This window comes from Lissotriton helveticus, chromosome 1_1 (genome assembly GCF_964261635.1).
Source record: "Lissotriton helveticus chromosome 1_1, aLisHel1.1, whole genome shotgun sequence".
In the NCBI taxonomy this organism is placed as follows: domain Eukaryota; kingdom Metazoa; phylum Chordata; class Amphibia; order Caudata; family Salamandridae; genus Lissotriton; species Lissotriton helveticus.
The window spans coordinates 929870514-929889980 of record NC_136057.1 but is presented as its reverse complement, the minus strand read 5'-3'; the positions used below and the strand labels follow the sequence as shown (position 1 = coordinate 929889980).

Sequence of the window (19467 nt, the reverse complement as noted above, 5' to 3'; positions counted from 1 at the left end):
GACTGATAGGAGTCCATGGGAGTGTGGTTCGGTGATGGCAGATGATCCTTCTTTCAAAACCATGTCCTTAGCCTAAGGCCTACAGAGAATACTGGAATAGCCATTCAAGCACATATCGGGGTGGGGAGTGATCCTACTCAGAGGGATTGATGGAGCAGACAGTTTTTTAAGACATGAAGAAGGGCTAAACAGTAACGAGTAGGGAGTGATGACATGTTTGATGTCTGCGAGTTCAGGAACAACTTTGGTTAGGACTGCGAAAAGGAAGAGTCAAACTAGAAGTCATGGATATTATCTGTAAGTAATTTAAATAATTTCCAGAGATGTATGAAACTAACTGGCTGGACAAATTTTCTCGCTCTAATTCCTTTTGGCAATTGTTTCTTTCCAGAATATGGGCTTTTGCTGCTTGTCTCTGGGAGCACTGCTACTGTTACCCTTGGTTTCTGGCTTGGACTTGAGCACCTACCACAACACCGCAGCGGTGGAAGCTTTCCTGCAGAGTGTGGCCAATGACTACCCCTCCATCACCTACCTGCACAGTATCGGGAAATCCGTGTTAGGTAAGGCTCACCATGGCAGTTGTATGGCTTGTTTTAGAGTCCTTCCAAGGATCTTCACATTTGGACTAGCTACATTTTTGTTCCTAAAAGTACAGTAGTCAAACATATCCTAATTTTCATGTAATCATATCTGTCTTTAATTGCTGCTCTGGGAGCCAGGTAGCCACATGTTAGGTTGTTTTCGAGTTTTTTAGCCTAGTTTCTAATGCTTTTTCCATGCTAGAGTGATCACATAGTGAAGACATTCATCAGTGCCAGAGGACCACTTGCAACACGTTCTCTGTTACTTGTGCAAGACCAGCTACCCCAGCATTCAAAATGTGGTCATCTCCAGGGGCATAGCTACCATTGGTGCAGCAGGTGCAGTGTACCGGGGCCCAGAGCCCTGAGGGGCCCATTAAATCCTTATAATTGCTGTATTTTACTGCCTAACCATCAGTCAAAGGGGGGATTACACTTGCTTGCACCAGGGCCCTAAGCTACACTACTGGTCTGTTCGAAAGACCAGGCATGGGTAAAGATATTAACCCTTTCGACGCGCGTGACAAGGTCAGCTCGTCATGGGCGCTACCTGCGCTGCGCGTGTGACGAGCTGACCTTGTCACGTAACGAGGGATTTTGCGAATCGCAGCGCGCAGCGGGAAAACCGCTAGCGCGCATGCGGTTAATGAATCACAAAAAGCAATCTGCAAGCTCTCCAGAAAAGCAAAATTGTTGAAAAATATTTATTTTCGTTGATTCAGAGATTGACACATGGGATTGTTCAAATATGTCCACATGAGCAGTGGACACACTATTCATATGTTCTCATGCTCGGGCAATACAAAGTTACTTTAGCATTGTATTGAGTTCTCCAGTTGGACCAAGAGTCGTTTTTCGACACCTGGGTTTTGGTTTGTGTTCTGTTGCTGGTGTTTAGCTTTTCCCAAGAATTATACAGCTTGTGCTATATTTTGATGTGAAACTTTAGACACATTTACTTGAAATCTAATAGGAACCCTAGAGCTTTGGAATGAGATCAATGACTTTTAGCGTGAGCTCCAGAAGCTGTGACCGATTAGGCCTAGGCCCTTTGCCCCCATGCTTCCATAGAGCTGCATTAAATGTTTACAGTTTATTATATTCACAGAAAATCCCATTATCATTGTTCTGAGGCAATAGTTTGTTTATCAGTTTTGATGATTTAACATTATGTTCAATTGAATTTCCAAACAAGCCCAAAGCTTAAACTGTTCAGCAGCACTAGCACTGCAGCCTAGTTACCTGACAGCCATTCAAGTTTGAGTCCTCTGGCACATGCACCAAAATCCATCACTAAAAAATGTTTCCAACAGTCAGATCTTCACTTTGTAGAATCAAAGAAGAATGAGGAAATGGCACCAATTAGACATTACAGATGGTTGAAATGGAGCATGAAATGTACTCATCATCATCATCTGAGCTGGTCGGTATAGCAAGAAATGGGCCTTCTCGCTAGCACATTTGCCTGCTCTGAAATGAATACCACTGTTTTGTTTTACAGATGGATAGTATTTGGCTAACAAGTGATTGTAGAGGAGGCAATTCTTTAAGACGTGCAAGCAAGGAGTACCATGCATGTCTACTTGATGGATTCCGCCTCGTTGAATCGCTTTGTTATTGAGCACAGGAGTTGAGCAGACTCTGACAACATCAATGTTCTGAAATGCTATGGTTCTTCCACTCCCTCTTCCACTTCTTGATACCAGCCTGGATGATGTAATGATGGGCGAGAGATAAGATCATCTCACTTTAGCACAAGTATTATGGAAAAGGTGGATCACCAAGGTTCCTTGTTTGAGCACTGATGGCCAGGCTCAGTATCTGATCATCATCTCTTCAACAGCATGCCACCATGACAAGTGGACCTTCATAATGAAGATTCTATTCTGCAACAAGCTTTCCCGTCTTCTCTACTTGAAAGGGCGGTGGGTCAGCTGGCATTCACTGATGCTGGCAAACCACGAAAGAGAACAATGTTTGGAATCACTTGAGTGAATCTTGAAATTGCAGAGATCTAGTTTCACAACTTTGCAAAAGAGAGCACCTTTGATTGTACGGAAGAGACTTGCATGAGAGACAACCCCACTTCCTGCCCAAAATTGTGGCTGCTAAAGGATTGATGTTGATGAAGTCCACAGGAAGTTGATGCTTGCTTCAGAGTCGGTTCTGGAAGTAAATAGCTTGTAGAAGCATCACTCTGATATACTTGGCAGACAAATGTGAACCTTTACCACACAAGTGTCAGTACAACAATTCAATAGAAATGGTGCCTCAACCCACTGGGTTGAACTGCCTAACAACCCCGTTGATTCACAAATTAGAAATACCAAAAGGGGAGGAGCACCTAGATAGTTAATTCTTCTCTTCTCATTTTCATATCCAGACACAATGGTGTGGTACGTAGTCACGGTTACATATTGCAGGTGATCGTGTGTATTTATAACAATACTGATTGTGAGTACGTTTGAAGGGGATACTGAGGTGTTTATTTGCAAGAGGCCTGCGTCGCAGGATCGTCACTTTGTTTGACGCTTCGGTGGCACAGGCCTCTCAATCATATCTATGAAGCGACACAAAGCCACCCTGCGTGGCATTTTCATGGCCCCATAGATATGGTTATGGCAAGGCAGCGGAAAGCATTGTATTGCTTACTCTGCATCAAGGAGGTGTTCCATGGGTGTTTCGGTAGGTATCCCTACACAACACTCATGGATTTTGACGCTGCCCTAGATTTACATAATCAAGTAAACTGGGGCAGTACCAAACCCTCACACCTCCCCAGAGCAGGCGTAACAAGGAGAAATGTTTTTCTCTTTCCATGTGTGCTGTATTCTAAAGCACATATAGAAAGAGGAAAACGCCTCTTAGGATTGTTTGTGTGCAAGAAGGTGCCCCTTCCTGCACAAAAACAATCCTGCCACAACGCAGACACCCTTCCACCATGGTATAAGGGTGCCTGCGTTGGCGCTAGGTACCAAATTGTGCATAGGCTGAATGGACAGGAAGGCACCTCATTTCGGTGCATTCCTGCCCTTTCAAATTGTCGCAGGGCAGCACAGCACAGCACAGTATAGCAAAACAACTTGTGGCACTGTCCTATGCCAGTTTTATGTAAATGAGGCCCTTAATACTAAACCACATTGAAATGACATTGGAAAATACATATCCGACATAGGATCATCCAGATTTTTTTTTTCCCCTGATGAAGACCCATGTGGGGACGAAATGCGTTGGCTGGGCTCTTGCTGTCTGTTTTTAATGAAGATGAAGAATAAAGAATAAAGATAGAAATCTCTTTTTAACAAACGGCATCAGAGCCTCCTTTGTGATTTGGCACTTGAACATGGATATTCCTTGGAGAATATGAATTTCTGGACTATTTGTTATGTTTGAATACATTTATATTTATTCTTAATATAGAGAATAATTAACTATATAGATGCTCCCCTTCTTGTGGTATTTCAGCTTGTGGACAAAGTTCCTAGATCAGGGTGCAAAAGTCACCCATGGATCAAGGTGCAGACAGTCACCAACAAGGGTGCAAAAGTCACCCATGTGTCAAGGTGCAAAAAGTCACCAACAAGGGTGCAAAGGTCACTCATGTATCAGGGTGCTAACAGTCACCCATATTTTAAAACAAAGAAAAATTAAGAAAGAAGGTAGACTAAAGTAATCCTAGGTGTAAAAATGTCCTAATGTGAGAGGGAAAATAATTCTACATCCTCTGTTGCCCTCACACACCCGGGGGGTGTCATGCTTCATCATCGGGCGTTTGCTCCTCGTAGGGCCGGCGCTGCAATTCCCTACGGGTCCCCCGAAGGGTCACTTTATCAGAGATCTTTTTTTAGGATTGCCGGATGTTGCATGCCGGTGTGTGGGGATTGGGTAAAAGGAGGGTAAATCAATTTATGTGCACGTGATAGTGTAAAAAATGACTGACCCAAAAGGACCACAATAATAAACAGTGTAGTGCACGTGCTATAATAGGTCAAGATTAAAATGAGAACCCTCTTAACTCAGCCAGGGCGGGTCTGTATACCCTCAAAGTGGTTACAGCTGCTACATGGAAGCCGCTCCTGGGTAACACCTGGGTAACACTACACTGTTTATTATTGTGGTCCTGAAGAAGCGCCAATGACTTACGGGCAACAGAGGCGCGAAACATGTTGGCCTTGACTTTTGATACCTAGGCCGAATGGGCCCTTTTGGGTCAGTCATTTTTTACACTATCACGTGCACATAAATTGGTTTACCCTCCTTTTACCCAATCCCCACACACCCGCATGCAACATCCGGCAATCCTAAAAAAAGATCTCCGATAAAGTGACCCTTCGGGGGACCCGTAGGGAATTGCAGCGCTGGCCCTACGAGGAGCAAACGTCCGATGATGAAGCATGACACCCCCCCAGGGTGTGTGAGGGCAACAGAGGATGTAGAATTATTTTCCCTCTCACATTAGGACATTTTTACACCTAGGATTACTTTAGTCTACCTTCTTTCTTAATTTTTCTTTGTTTTAAAATATGGGTGACTGTTAGCACCCTGATACATGGGTGACCTTTGCACCCTTGTTGGTGACTTTTTGCACCTTGACACATGGGTGACTTTTGCACCCTTGTTGGTGACTGTCTGCACCTTGATCCATGGGTGACTTTTGCACCCTGATCTAGGAACTTTGTCCTCCTGTTGATAAATAGACTTATATTAGGAGCATGGACACTGGACCTTTATAGCTCCTTGGTCCCCCCTCTTTGTTTAATGTATTTCAGCTTGTACCAAATCTCCATATAAATGATCCTCTGCTGGTGAAACACTCATGAGCTGTTCCTGTGCATCTCAGTTTTGTGTCTCCTCCTCTAAGTGGTCAAGAGTTTTTATGAACTCCTTTATGGGATTAAGTTCCAGTTGACCAGTTACACATTCTTTCTACTGTATCCAATTGCAAGCATATTGGTTTTGGACATCTACTCTGATGATGGGGAGAAATTAAAATCTTTAAACCGGCCTTTGCTGTCTAATGGTGCCTATTGGCTTGAATAGGGTATTTTTTTCTAAAGCAATGGATTTTCCCTTGTGCCCTTCAGTATATATGTAGTGCAGTGTCTAATAAACCATCTATCAAAATCGGGCACATGATAACAAAATTAAAATAACCCTGGGTGCTTTTGAGAAAGAGATTATCTTCTACAGATTCTGTATGTTTTGAATATAAATCAATTTTCATTTATCCCTACATGCACTTTCTCTGCAGAATTGCCAGTTTATGTTGTTCTTGAATGATTTCCATTGGGAGGCAGGAGGTGTACCTGCTGATATAAAAGACAACAGCACTGAAGGTCTTAAGTAAGGAGAATACTCCAGTGAAAAAATCTTCCAGTGGGTTTACTATGGTGACAGAAATACTACTGGTGGAATCTCAGTGTCAAGCTACCAGGTTATCCTCTGACTTTCCCTGGTACCAGTAAACTGTTAAACCCTGCTGCCCCTGTGCTCCTTACCTGTGTCCAGCTCTTATGCAATGATTGAGCAGGAAGGGGTTCCAGTTCAGCTTGTGAATGCTCTGTTTGCCTGTAGCCCTCAGGATCCACGTCACTGTTCCCTGTAGGCCTGCTACACCAATGCACTTGTTACCTTTTTCTAACTCTACTAGCCTATGAATACTGACAGTGAGCCGCACTGAAGGAGTATGTACTGCATTGCGAGCATTTCTGGGTTTATAACTAGCCTCAGCACTTTAGGGCTGCTGAAGTTATTTTAAGGCCCCTTACAGACAATTACACGTTAGAAAAGGTTTTATTTCTAAAATAATATCACTACATGCACATAACTGCCTTGTTCTGCACATACTAAAGTGTCACACATCTGGCCTCACAATCTAACAAATAGGGACACTCTGAACATGAGACTATCACACATATGCAAACTGAAAATGTGGTATCTGTGGTCAATGTATCGGTCAACATACATTTTCCACTTGTGAATTGTGTATTGGCTTTTATAACTCAGCTTTAGAAATTTGTAGAAAAACAATTTTAAATTCCTTTACATTTGTAATTGAAAATATAACTCAGTGGTGAAAGTAGACTTTTTTATAAATGTAGTATAAATGCAGTTTTAAAAAGTATACTTTGTTGTGCCTGAGAGCTAAGTGGATTAAAATGTGTTTTCCAAGTGAATGCCTGGCCTCGTAGGGGACAGTGCAGCGGGATCTGGGAGTAAAAAGTCTGAAGCACTAAAAACATTGACCACGTAGCATTGATGAGACAACAGGGGAGGGGCAGTAACATATGTCAACACAAATGACTACCACAACAGTCTTTCCTTTAAAAGAGAGATTGCAAATAGAGGTTACAGGAACTGAAAACAACTGAATTCCATACCCCCCTTATTCATTTACCTGTGCCTATACCAAGAGTGATACCTGCAGTGCTTAATTTGAGCAGATGCTTTCAGGTGCTCAGCACCTGCAATTCTTTCACAGGGCCGGGGCTACAATTTTTGAACCTGCAGGTGGTGGTCTCAATATTAATTGTTCAATTCAAAATAAAAAGAATAACATACATTGCATGGAGACTGGCTGGTAAATGTTCATAGGCAGGCCGGCATACGCCTGTCCAGGCAGGCATGATTGTGTACCACCACGTTAGTGAAGATGTCATCACACTAATCACAAATCCAAGACGTCATCGTCAAACTATGGCTTGCATTCTATTCCCCTAGTCTGCTGCACCCTGCCATTGCCTGAACCTAAACCTCCCATTGAATAATTGTAGCTGGGGGCTGGCTCATGACGGAGTTGAGGCAAGGAAGCTGCAAGAGCGCATTTGGAACTTGGGAGTGAGGGCTCTTCAGGAAGAATAAATGAAAGTAAGTGTGGACTTTCCACTTGTAGTGTTGCCAGAGTAGATTGTCCGGCAGTCCTGCATTGCTGCTATCCTCAATGTGCTCAATGCGGCTGTGGCCCAACACAACTTTTGTGCGCCATGGCGTCACCAGTAGAATCTGTGCGCTGCACCCCAGCATGGTAATTGCTGAGCGTGAGTGAGTCCAGTAGGCACCCCAGCCATACTTACCGGCATTGGCAGCATTACTGCTGGGGACAATGCCTGTGCTGTAGCAGGCAGGATCACAGCAAGCTGAGCAGAGGATGCCGAAGTCATCATGATCCCTGGACCTACTAATTATAGGCAGCACTAGACATGACCTGCTGTGCTCAAGCAGCCGCCTGTTCCGCAATAAACCCAGTCATACCACACTGATTAATATATGCAAAAAAGCATTTTCATTTGGTGTACATTTTGTTTTTGCATTCAGTGTAGGTAAGAAAGTAAAACACGTAATCTTCCGCTTCTTCAGAAATGACAACAGGAAAACGCAGAGTTCAAATTAGCAGGGACATGTACAGGCTGACGACAGGGGTCACAGGCAGCAGCAGTGTTAGAGATGAGAGACAGCAAGAGTCAAGAGGAGAAGAAACAACAACATAGGAGAGAGATAAAACGGAGCAAAGTAGAAGAAAAGGAGGAGAGCACATCAGATACAAAGAGAAAGCAGCCACGATGAGAAGAAGAGAGCATTAAGAAGAGAGAAGATAGAATGAAAGGATGTAGAGGACAGGACAAAGAAAAAAAAGCAGACAAATGATAAAATGGAGACACAGCTAATCACTGCTAGAGAGTGATAGTAAAGAGCCAAGATCGAGGGCAGAGAGAGTATAGCATGGATAAAAGTGAAGAGAAAAAAGGGCAGGGATAAAATGAATAAAGGGCAAATCAGAAATACAGGGTGTGGCAAAGGTGATAGAAAACAATTAGAGAGGTGAGAGGATAGACTCTTAGAGCAAAGACTTAGGGGACAGACAACAGATCAAGGTTAGAAGATAGAGACTGAGGCAGCGAGAGTGTTGAAAGTGGGGCTCACTGGAGGAAGACGTGAGCGGTGGCCTCCTTGGCAACATTTTCAGCACCTGCACTTCTTTTTTCACAAATTAAGCACTGGATACCTGTCTCCTCTAAAGGAAGAGGGAAGGGTGCATTTCAATAGGGGTGTGTTCAAAAGAGAATACCATGATTGGTTGTATGGAACTCTCTGTTTTATAACCTGTGTGCATAATAAGAATACAACCTCATCATTACCTTCTCAGAACATTCATGGGGGTGGCAGAGCATCTAGAAGAATAAGACAAGAAGAGTCCTGACTCCTGTCGGGCCCAGATCTTCCTGCTGTCCAAGGCACATCTTCTCATTTGGTTTGCCTTCTGTTGCTTCTACAGGCACACAACGGGTAGAAGGGCTCCTTGCAACGAAGAAGATCCAGATAATCAGTTGTGATTGGACCTTGACAGATCCCCTACTAGAGAGTGAGCACATGCCAAGTAGCTTGGCCAGAGAAACTGAGGGTTGCAGAAGAGAGCATGAATGACCTTCCCAGCATGAAAAACATTTTGGGAGTTTGTCATTTTTCTTTACCACTTGTGCACCAGGACAAAGGGCTGAGGTTACCCAGGAAGGTGCATACTGAACAGGCAAGAGTTCCAGGTTTATCCCACTCTGCCCTATTTACTGTGAAGAAAAAGACTGCAGTTTGGATCAAGCAGCAAAGGTGTCTATCCTATGAGAGCCCTAAACTTATGAGAACCAAAAAAGTGACTAACTTGACAGTAAAAACTTTGCTTCAAAAATACATAGTGGTTAAGCATTTTTGGCGGCTGCACAATCCAGCCTTGTACTGTCCAGAGCTTTTGGTGCCAATATTGAAAGCTTCAATCTAACTTCAAAGGCCCCTCACTAGCTTCTGCATCCTGTATTCTCACACCAGAGGATTTTAGAGCCAGAAATGTACAAAGTCCGTGGTAAAAACACTGACTAGTGTGACTTATCGGACTCATTTGCATTGAAGTTGGTCTGAAATCATATGTTTGTCCTGTTCTGCTAAAAATATTGACATTTAGTGGCCCTGAAACATATATTCTTTAGGGAATTATCTGCTCTTGTCATTGCTAGCAGGGTACGAGAAATTGGTTCTGCACCATTTAATACCCCTCGATTTTTTTGTTTTTTGGACTATCTGGTTTAGGGACTTCTGCTGTGAGTGAATATTCCTAGCTAAACCTCCCTCATTGTAACCTCTGTTGAAATGTATTAGGAGTACTAACATTCAGTTTCTAACTTTTAAGATAAGGTCCCCTGCTTTAGAATTAGGGCAAGAGGCTCTGGGCGGGTTGCCCATGTGCACACTCATGTGCACTTGTACAGGCTGAGTGTTGGGAGTACTGTCTAGCTTAGGCCGCTGACTGATCACAGGTAGCCTGTCACAAAAGGGACCCTTCAGGAATTTATGTTGGACAGTGTAGAACTAAATCTAAATCTATAGTACTTCACAGAAGTATGTAGGGTGCTATACTGTGTTGTAAACTATTAGCGAAATCTGTACCAAAGTGCAGTTTTGCCATAATTAGGCCTACAGACTGGTGTGTTGCACCAGTACTTCAGTAAATCAAGAAACTGAATACAGATCTGACCTTAATTTTCAGGTAGCTGCACTTCTTGTGGCACTTCAAGGTTTATCATGTTTTTCTGACTCGGCTCCAAATTAGTTTCTGGCCTTAAAAACACCTGCTGCCGGGCCATGTGTATTACTCTGCTAGCCAGCTGGAGACTAGCTCAAAGGCCTCTCCACACAGAAGGGCCATTTGCCAGTAATTAAACCTGTCCTGGGTTAGGAAACGGTGGGGACAGAGTATGCCTGTGCTATTTTCTTTTCACATGGTTCCCTACCTGCGAAGGCTCAACTTCACAGAAAGAAAGGATGACCTCTGGAGCCAATCATAGGAGGGGAAGGCCTTTGAAGTTTTGGAGGAGGGGACCAGGCAGTTGTGGTAGTTAGAGGCAGGGCTTAGGCTCTCAGAAGGATCTTTCAACAAGCCACTCGACAGTGCTGTCTTAAAAATGTACAGAATGCTGTTCAGGAAGGCTGGCGAAGGAGAGTCACAATGTGCTACTTTAGGATTCGGCAGAGGGGGCTACCTTCTGGAACTTTCCGCCCCTACTTAAAAAAAGACTTTGGATAATAGTCTGAACCTCGGGGAAGTGATGTCGGAAGAATGCCCAGCCAGAAGTTGGAGGATACTTGACCCTTCATGTCTAGGATGTGTTTCTCCAGGGCTAATGGTGCTGCCCCGACTCCCCCCCCCCCCCATACTGTCTGGGTCACAGTAGAGGAATAGACTTGCTAAGTGGTGGGACGTTGGAGGGCTCTCCTAGATCTTCGGTAGTCTGTTCCTGCAGGAGCAGGAACTCCACGAGAAGGGGGCCTGACGTGTGCTTACCGAGGTGCTCTGAAGGTGGCTAAATGAGACTGTGGGAGCTGGTGGTGCAGATTAGAGGGGCACTCTGCCTTGATGACCTGGGGTGTTTGCTAAGAAAGAACCCAGGCCAGGAAAAGGGCCAGGCATCCAGACAGGAGACAGGTCCTGTGTCAGGAGGGACTGCAGTAAAAATCAGTCTCCCCAAGAAGTGCAAAATTTCAGAAGGCCTGAAATACATTTTCCAAGTGGCTAGAGCTGGATACTAGTAATAAAATGCATCTTTTTTTCATCATGGGAAATGGCACAACACCGCCAGAGGAAACAAAGGGGGAAGTCTACCTCCCCCAACCCCCACCCCCTCCTCGAGCTTATGAACGCCCTGGGGAGGGCCAATGTCCCTGGGAAAGGAGATTACTATGGAGGACATGTATAGCCCCCCGAGATGTTGCGGAATTCTCCCTGGGGATTTTCATGCCCCCAGGGCAGACAGGTGGGTGAGAAAATAAGCAAAGACAAAATGAGTTCAGTCAGTCTTCACATATAGAAATGTCCCCGGGGGTCCCTCATCCTCCCACTGGGATAGAAGCCAGAGGAGACTGTCGTGTCTAGGTTCTTGTGATATTATGAACTGCTATTTCAAAATGTCAAGTTTTACTATGAATTTCTCTTTCTCTACAACATGCTTTTACCATTTAAACCGTTTATGCTTCCCATGAGCGCTGATACAGCCACCTCCGAGGCACCACTGCTCACTGGTCTTACAAATGCTCTTAGTCCCATCAGTAGAGGAATGGAAAACGGTATAATGCATCACAGCTCTATCCATGTGAGTCTGTGACTGCCAGAGATGCAGAACATAAGATACGGCAAAAATGCTATCAAAATAACTCTGAACGACAGAAAAGTACTGGGCCATTTGTAGGTGTTGCTGCTTCCATGTTGTCGAGATTGGTTTGCAACCCTTACAAAGCAACAAGGGTTACACTTTAGAAAGTGTTAGCAGCTGGCGATGTTCAGGGAATTCTAAGAATGGCCCAGCCAGTCAGTAGGTTTGGCAGGAGGGCAATGGCTACTTTTGTGTGCTTTAATGCGTACTGGGTACCTCAGTTAATTAAAATTGCGGAGAAGGAGCATAGCTTAGAAGGGGCAGGGGGTGGTCGTGTGTTCGAGGATTAGAGGAGGAACATGGATGTTAACAGCCTTTTTTTGCATGTGCAAAGGGGCTTTAGTTGCTGCTAATCTGTCTTTCCATCACTGGGTGCTCTCACCTTTGAATCGTCCCATTGTTGAGAGGCTTTCATTGTTAGTCACCAGTGGCCACAACAAACGACAACAATAGTTATCTGACATGCTGCAGGCCTGAAATTCTAGACAAGAATGTTTCCTCCTTTTCACAAAAAAACCTACAGACCAGATAACAACTATTGCTCTTTGCAAACAATGAAGCTCACATCTAACAATGGCCATCTAACACCGAGTTCACCACAAACACCAAGGGCCACATGTATGAATCTATTTTGTGTTCGCAAACATGCCGGTTTGCGGGTTTCCGCTTGCACAGAGAAACATGGAGCAGCTTTTAAACAGATGCTCGTATTTCTCTTGAATGCGCTGCCCAGTGCAAGTTCACGGATGCCCTGAGGACAGCAAATATTTCCTAATAGGGCGCGCTTTCCCTGCCTGCACCTGGTACATCTGCTTTAGGGTGCGCAATGGCCCAAATAAGAAAAGTGCGCCCTATCTGTAATAGGGCCCTAGTGTGCTAATAATGACTACATTTTAAAGAACTCTTTCAATCCTAAAACGTTCTGACTAATGTTAATAACCCAATGTGGTTAAATATGTACCATTTATGGTTAATTCTCAGCTAATTCTGTCGAGAAAGTATCAAATTCCCTGAACCCTGATCTTCAGATCCTGAGGTTTGATCAATGTTGTTGCCTTAACCTGCTTTAAAAATGCACTCTTGCAACTAGGATTACCAGAAGGTCCTTGATGGAGAATTTCCAAATACGCGTATTGTTATGTGTCGTTATATAATATAAGCTTCCTATATAGCACTTAATGATGCAATTGTTCTCTTTATAAGTTCTGTAAATAAAGGGTGTTACTAATAGACAAATAATTGGAACTCGATTTATTAAAATCAGAAGGGTGAAATTAGATTTTTCCACGCCTGGATTCAAACTCATACTTTTTCGGTATAATAAAAATGTAAGTAGGCCCTTAACTCGGTAAACCATCTTGCCTTTTTTAAAAACATTATTTTGTGCATGCATTTTTTAATAGGGGCGTGGTGCTGTGTAGATGGTGCTTCCTGGCTTTTACTCATGCCCAGGGTGCTTGCTGCCTGTGTGGGTGGTCTGAGTAAGTCATGTGAATTATTTGAATTCAATAATAAGAAATGTTATACGTTGGGCAAACACAGTACTAGGAAAACAGTGCTTCCGAATGAAAGAGTAATCTTAGAAACAGAAGGCGCCCTGTTAGACTGGAGGGAGTGTGTGTATAATGCTTAAGTGTAATGTTAGTAAATGTGTTTTCAAGCCACATGCAATAAAACGAAGGTGGAGACGCCCAACAGTAGTAGTGCAAAAATAAAAAATAAAATGAATTCAGAGGGGCCTTAACCAAGCTCAAGAACAGTGATATTAACTACGCTGTTGTACAGCAGGAGAGCGTGCCGACTGGTGAGGCACGTCGTTGGCGGGCCTGGCAAACCTTGTCTGCCGCCAAATTCCACGTTTCTTCGTAAAGTAGGCACATTTGCTGATTGAGTTTTAAAGGAGGTCTCCCTGTACTGCGCACCTAACGGTTCTACATCGCACACGCAATCCTCGTCCTTCCAGTGCTGCTAAAACGACTAAACGAGTTCCACTAATTGTAGTAGCAGCTGGTATTTGCAGAGCTTGAATTCCCTCGTGACATTTAGCTGCCATATGTTAAAACAATTATTTATTTCCGTGGATGATAGGTTCGTCGAAGGGATGGAGTGTAGAGGTCGAGGAGACAGGAAACACAAGGCTGCAATGGTGGCTATGCTAAGGAGCTAGAGAGTTTATTTTTTATTTCAAGTGTTTTTATTAAAATATCAAATGTGCAAGTCAGAGGTTATATATACAGTACATAGTAATTAACCGTCCGCAGTGCTGAGAGCATCAAGATGAAAGGCCGCCAGAGACACTGCCGGACAGAGCCTTTATCCTGACTCAGTTGCGTTCAGCAGTTGTCAGAATTCTCAATAAAAACCTAAGTTCCCCCTGGGAAATGAAAGCGCTCGAGTGAAACAGAGCTGTGCTGCAGACACCGTGGATAGGCTGTGGAGCAGGACGCTCCTTGTGGTGGAATGAAATGATGGGTTATCAAATATCCAGTTTTGCGAACAGCCCTGATGGAAAACATGATTTTCATCTAGACACGGATAGATTTTGCCCTCTTCCTCCAAGGCCTGATGATCAGACGCGCCCCCTCCACTCCCTGGGCAGGTTCCCGGAGTATACCATGATGAACACATTTAACAGGGCTGAGAAAAAAAGGACTAATATTGAGCGTTAGGTACCCTGTCCAGGCGCGCCCTGCAAATAGCAGAGGGACAGCATTAGTCGCACCACGGGCATGAGCAAAGTGGGAGTCCCTGATCGCCGTCACCACAAACAAGGGTTCCATGTGACATAACCTGGGGAGCTGCCTGGGTCTACAGAATATAAGGCATCACGAGGCAAAGGATTGGCCTCTTTCTCCTCCACTGCGCACCGGATTCCTTCCTACCGCATTCTCACACCCACACATCTACTCCTGGATGAAGGCAGAATTGGAGGAATTTCCTACAGCAGAAAAGGGAACTTTCCCCTTAGAGGGGTCTTGATTTGTGTGGACACTGGGCAGGCAGGAAGGGGGGCTGACCTACTGGTGGTCCTGGACCTGACTGCCCTACCCTGGGATGCCTGGAGTTGAACATTTTGGGGATTTGCTGGTGACCCCAGCAGGGATAGAGTGCTATGCGGTGCCCTGGTGTATGTGTAGGTATGGAACGGTGAGTATTGCCTGCCCAGCCCTCTGAGAGGTGAGGGGAAGTTCCTACCAAGGTATATATGCCCTAGATGCCTTTGGTGGAGGGCGTGGGTGATAGATAAGGAAGGGAGCCTTCTGGCACTTTCCATCCTAAAGTGTTTAGCTGTGATGGAAGGTGGGGACACCTCTGTATACTGCACAATCTTTAAATGGTTTTGCTGACCTTTGGTCATGCGTTCTCATAACAATAATGTACGTCTTTGCTGATCTTACGTCCTGTATTCTCATAACAATGTCTACTTAAGTCCTGTATTCGCATAACAATGTCTGCTTAACTATAGCTATCATTTCGTAATGATACTACGCCCTTGGTTAAACCACATTAATTGCATTTGTCTCTCTTCTTCTCTCCTTGGGAGTTATTGCAGTAGGGGGGGCAGCGAATTGCACGTTGCAAGCGCCCTATAGAGCTTTAGCCACAAGGATGTGTCGAAGAAGCTTACAGTTTGTGTGGGGTGACCTAGTGCTGTTGATTGGTTTCCACGCCCGCCCCTTAGGACAGGCTAAGGAAGCGTGTCATGGAACTCCCTGCCAGGTCTCAGGCATGCCAAAGAGGTCTGAGCAGGGGCGTAGCTTCAGGGGGGTTGTTTGAGATTTTACACCTCTCCTGGTAAATACATTTTCCGACAACTAGTTGGGACCAGGTGCTTTCAGTCAGGTATGGTGAAGTGTCTGTCAGATTTCAGCAGGAATTCTCCCGTATACACAGACAAATACGCACAGAACCCCTCACCCCCTCTGTTTTGAGAGTCCTCACAAATATTGGTTATTTTACAAAATATTATGTTTTCTCTCTTAGCGATCCTACCAATCGGCATTCTTTTCCTTTTCCACTGCCTCTTAGGCCCCTCTCATACACCCGGGATGTCAAATAAATAAATAAATACACTGTATTTAAACATTATATCCCAGCCTGGTTGTCGGAAAATCTGAAGTGTACACACCCCCAATCTTACTGACCAAGCTACGGCCCTGGGTCTGAGTAATTCATAGGAATTATATAAATAAAAAAATATTACAATTCATAAGTAGAACAAGCACAGTACAAGAAAAAGTGCTTCTGAACGCTACTGTAAGAGGAATTGTAAGAATTTTTTTCCCACACCCGGGATTTAATCTGGTACACCTTTTCAACACAATCATTTTATTTTTGTGGAAACGGTATTCTGGCATTATGCCTTTTCTCCAAAATGAAGTTGTGTCAGTTTTGTTTAGTCAGGCTGGCATTGGTTCTCAAGTCTCGCCTTAGACAGCAAATGCGCTGTCACTTGCGAGATCTTTTGTTACCTCAAAACAAAAACTTAAAAGGGCTTTGAGCCTTCTCATCCCTTACCATTGGTTGGCTTCATTATTACAACTCACATTTCTTTTCTTTTCATTGGTTATGCTGCTGCTGGTTTTATTTTTGCCTTCTCGCTATATTTTGGAGGTTTTTGGTTCCACCTTCATAAGATTCAATGCATTCACCAAAGTACAGCAGGGAATCATCCATTTGTGATCTACATAGGGGTGGCTAATCTGTTAGAGCAGAAGAGCATCGCCCCACTTAAAAATCCACCCAGAGATGAAAAATAAAATTAATTACCATTTTATTTTTTATCCTCCGTCCCGAACCGAGCATCAGGACAGGAACGGGGCTGCTGCTGATTGACAGAAGCATGTCACTCAGCAGAGAAGAGTGTGGGCTGGTATGGCACTGTTTAAAGTGTGCAATTCTTTTTGGTCGGCCGTCTTGCGATGGCCAGCCACATGTGTACTTTGAACCTCTCAACCCAGCTGTCGTCTTAAGACAGCTGGGTTGAGAGACAGTGTAGGCTTCCAGGGCACTGTTAAGCGCAGAGTGAGGCCGCTCCCACCAATCCTGGCGCTGCTCACATGCTCTGCGCTGCCCCCCCCCCCCCCCGCTTCCCCCTTCCGGTAAATGCCAGCTGCAACTGGATGTACACTGGCATCTCCTTGTTCGCTACAGTTCATTATACAGATAAGCAGAGCTGCAACAACTTTCCTCCTGTATGGAGATTAACGCGCTCTAAAACACTTAATATACAGTATTACAAAACCTCATAGTCAAAGGCAACAAATGTTGTAATTAAGATCTATTGCCATTTTTAATTTCTACAAAGTACACTTGGTGCACTTTTACAATTGTTTAACAACAAAACAAACAGCTGCCTGTGAGCATATTTGGTGAACATGCCTGGCCGCTCCAGGGCTTGCCTTCTACTTTTGCATTCCAAATATTACTTTACAGCCACATCCAGGATGTTATGTTTAATTATTAAAAAATGAAACGCCTATTTTTTTGTAATTATTTGTTCCTTTCTGACCAACCTCCTTCAGTGTTTTGCTTTGTCATGTTCATCCTACTAAAGATTTGCTACATCTCCACAATTTTAGATACTTATATTTTGGAAACACACTTTTTGTCCTGGCAACCAATTTTAAGGCGCATGACGATAACATCTTCAAAACACAACGTAAGTCCTTCCAAAGTACCATACCATACAATACTATACTATAGAAGGCCAGACCATATAATACCATATCATACAATGACAGACCATACCATAACATACTATACAGTGACAGGTATTATCATACCATACTATACAATGTCAGGCTGTATCATACAATTCCATACCATACCATTCTGTACCATACTATATATTGACAACCCATACCAAACCAGACCACAGCAAACCATTCCATACCATACAATACAATGTCAAACCATCCTATATCATACAATACTAGACAATGACAAGCCATGCCATAGCATACTACACTATACAATAACTGGCCAACCCATACCAAACCATACCACCATACCATACAATACTATACCATACTATGCAATGTTAAGCAATGCAATGACATTCCACAACATAACAGGCCATACTATTGCATACCACACTATACATTTACAGACCATTACATACCATGCCAGACCGGATCATTCCATACCATAACATTCCACACTATACAACATAAATTAAAAAAACATTATCAAAACCAATACATCTCACATAGACAAAACCTACTGGCTTTGCCAATGCTTGTTTTAGAGTGGCACCATAATAACAAAATACTGCATTAAAACACCTAAGCACAGTAAGAGGTATAAAAATGCAGTCAAACTTCAAAGAACTTTAGGCCAAATAAGGAAAAGTAATTTTGGTAAACTTTACTGTGCCATATCCTTGTTCTACTGAAACTGTTATTTTGATGTGGTTGTGAAGGCTGTGACATGTCAAATGAGCATCATTCATGCAAATATAACACTGTTGACACGCCTTCTATTAAGAGTTTTCTTGATACAATCATATAGTCAGAATGTTATTTTGTTATTCTTGTTTATGGTAGCAAAAACAGCTAAAACCCAATGTGCTGTACCCAGAGCGGTTTTGTGTGTGTGTGTGTTGACAGGGGAATAGCTTCAGCAGCCCTGCCAAGCACCACACATCAGGCGTTAGACTAGCGCATTTCAGTGTGGTGGTCCGCATCACCGCACTGAAATACAATGTCATGACTATAGCGCCTTAGCTGTCAATACAATAATGGACCAGATACAGCTGCAGTGAGGGGCAGCTGATGCGTGTTTCTCTCAGCAGGCTTTAATTCTCTTGCTCAGCTGCTAGGTATCTGGTTTGATGGAAAATTAATTTTCGCTACTCAGATCAATAACTGACAGGAATGTGATTTAGCATATTGAAATGACTAAAAAAGTTCCTGCCGTTACTCCCTTTATCTGCAAGACAAACGGTCACTCGAGCGCTCATTACTTTTCGTATTGACTAAGCCAATGCGCTGTATGCTGGTTTGTCCGGCTATCTGTTAGACAAACTGCAGGTTGCTCAAATAGTCGTGGCCTGAACTCTTCTCAACCTCCCTAAGTGGATCAGCATTAGGCAGCACCTTCGTAACCTGCACAGGCTACCTGTGAAAGTATGGGTTAAATTCAAGTCCCTGGTAATGGCACATGCTGCTCTCTATGGGTTGGGTCCGGTGTATTTAAGGAAACGCTTTCAGTTGTATGCCCCCGCCAGGCAACTGCGCTCTTCTACAATGCTGAGGCCGCGCACCCCCAGATTCTACTTTAAAAGGATAGGTGGCACTGGCAGCTCCCTGGCCCATACAGCGGCGGTGGCCTGGAACACACTATCGTTTGACTTACGTTGTCTTCAGAATCCCCAAAAATGTAGAAAGAGACTTAAAACTTTTCTTTTCGAATTAAGCCTTCTCTCCTTTCTCTGCTGGTTTTTCTCCTCCCACACCCTATTTCCACATTAGACTTGCACCAATACACTCTTTGAGTAGCTTTGTGAGTTATAAACCTCTATAACATAACATAACATAACAAAGCCCATACCAAATTGCATAATTCTTCATTGTTTTTTAAATACCTCGGGGAGTTTATCTTCATAACCTGAGTTGAAGGGGGCTCTAAAAGTGCAAAAATCAAGGTTTATTTTTCTAATGGTCACAATGGAGACGGGGGTAGGGGAG

At 43.7% G+C, this 19467-nt stretch overlaps 1 protein-coding gene across 3 annotated transcripts in view; it reads left to right on the top strand.

Annotated features, from left to right (window-relative positions):
• Positions 1 to 19467, top strand: part of CPM (carboxypeptidase M) — a 300531-nt gene that overhangs the window by 65495 nt on the left and 215569 nt on the right. For all 3 annotated transcript variants that reach the window (XM_078676699.1, XM_078676716.1, XM_078676709.1), the window contains exon 2: positions 392 to 563. In XM_078676699.1, coding sequence (XP_078532825.1) covers positions 392 to 563 — 172 coding nt within the window. The remainder of the gene's footprint in view (positions 1 to 391; positions 564 to 19467) is intronic.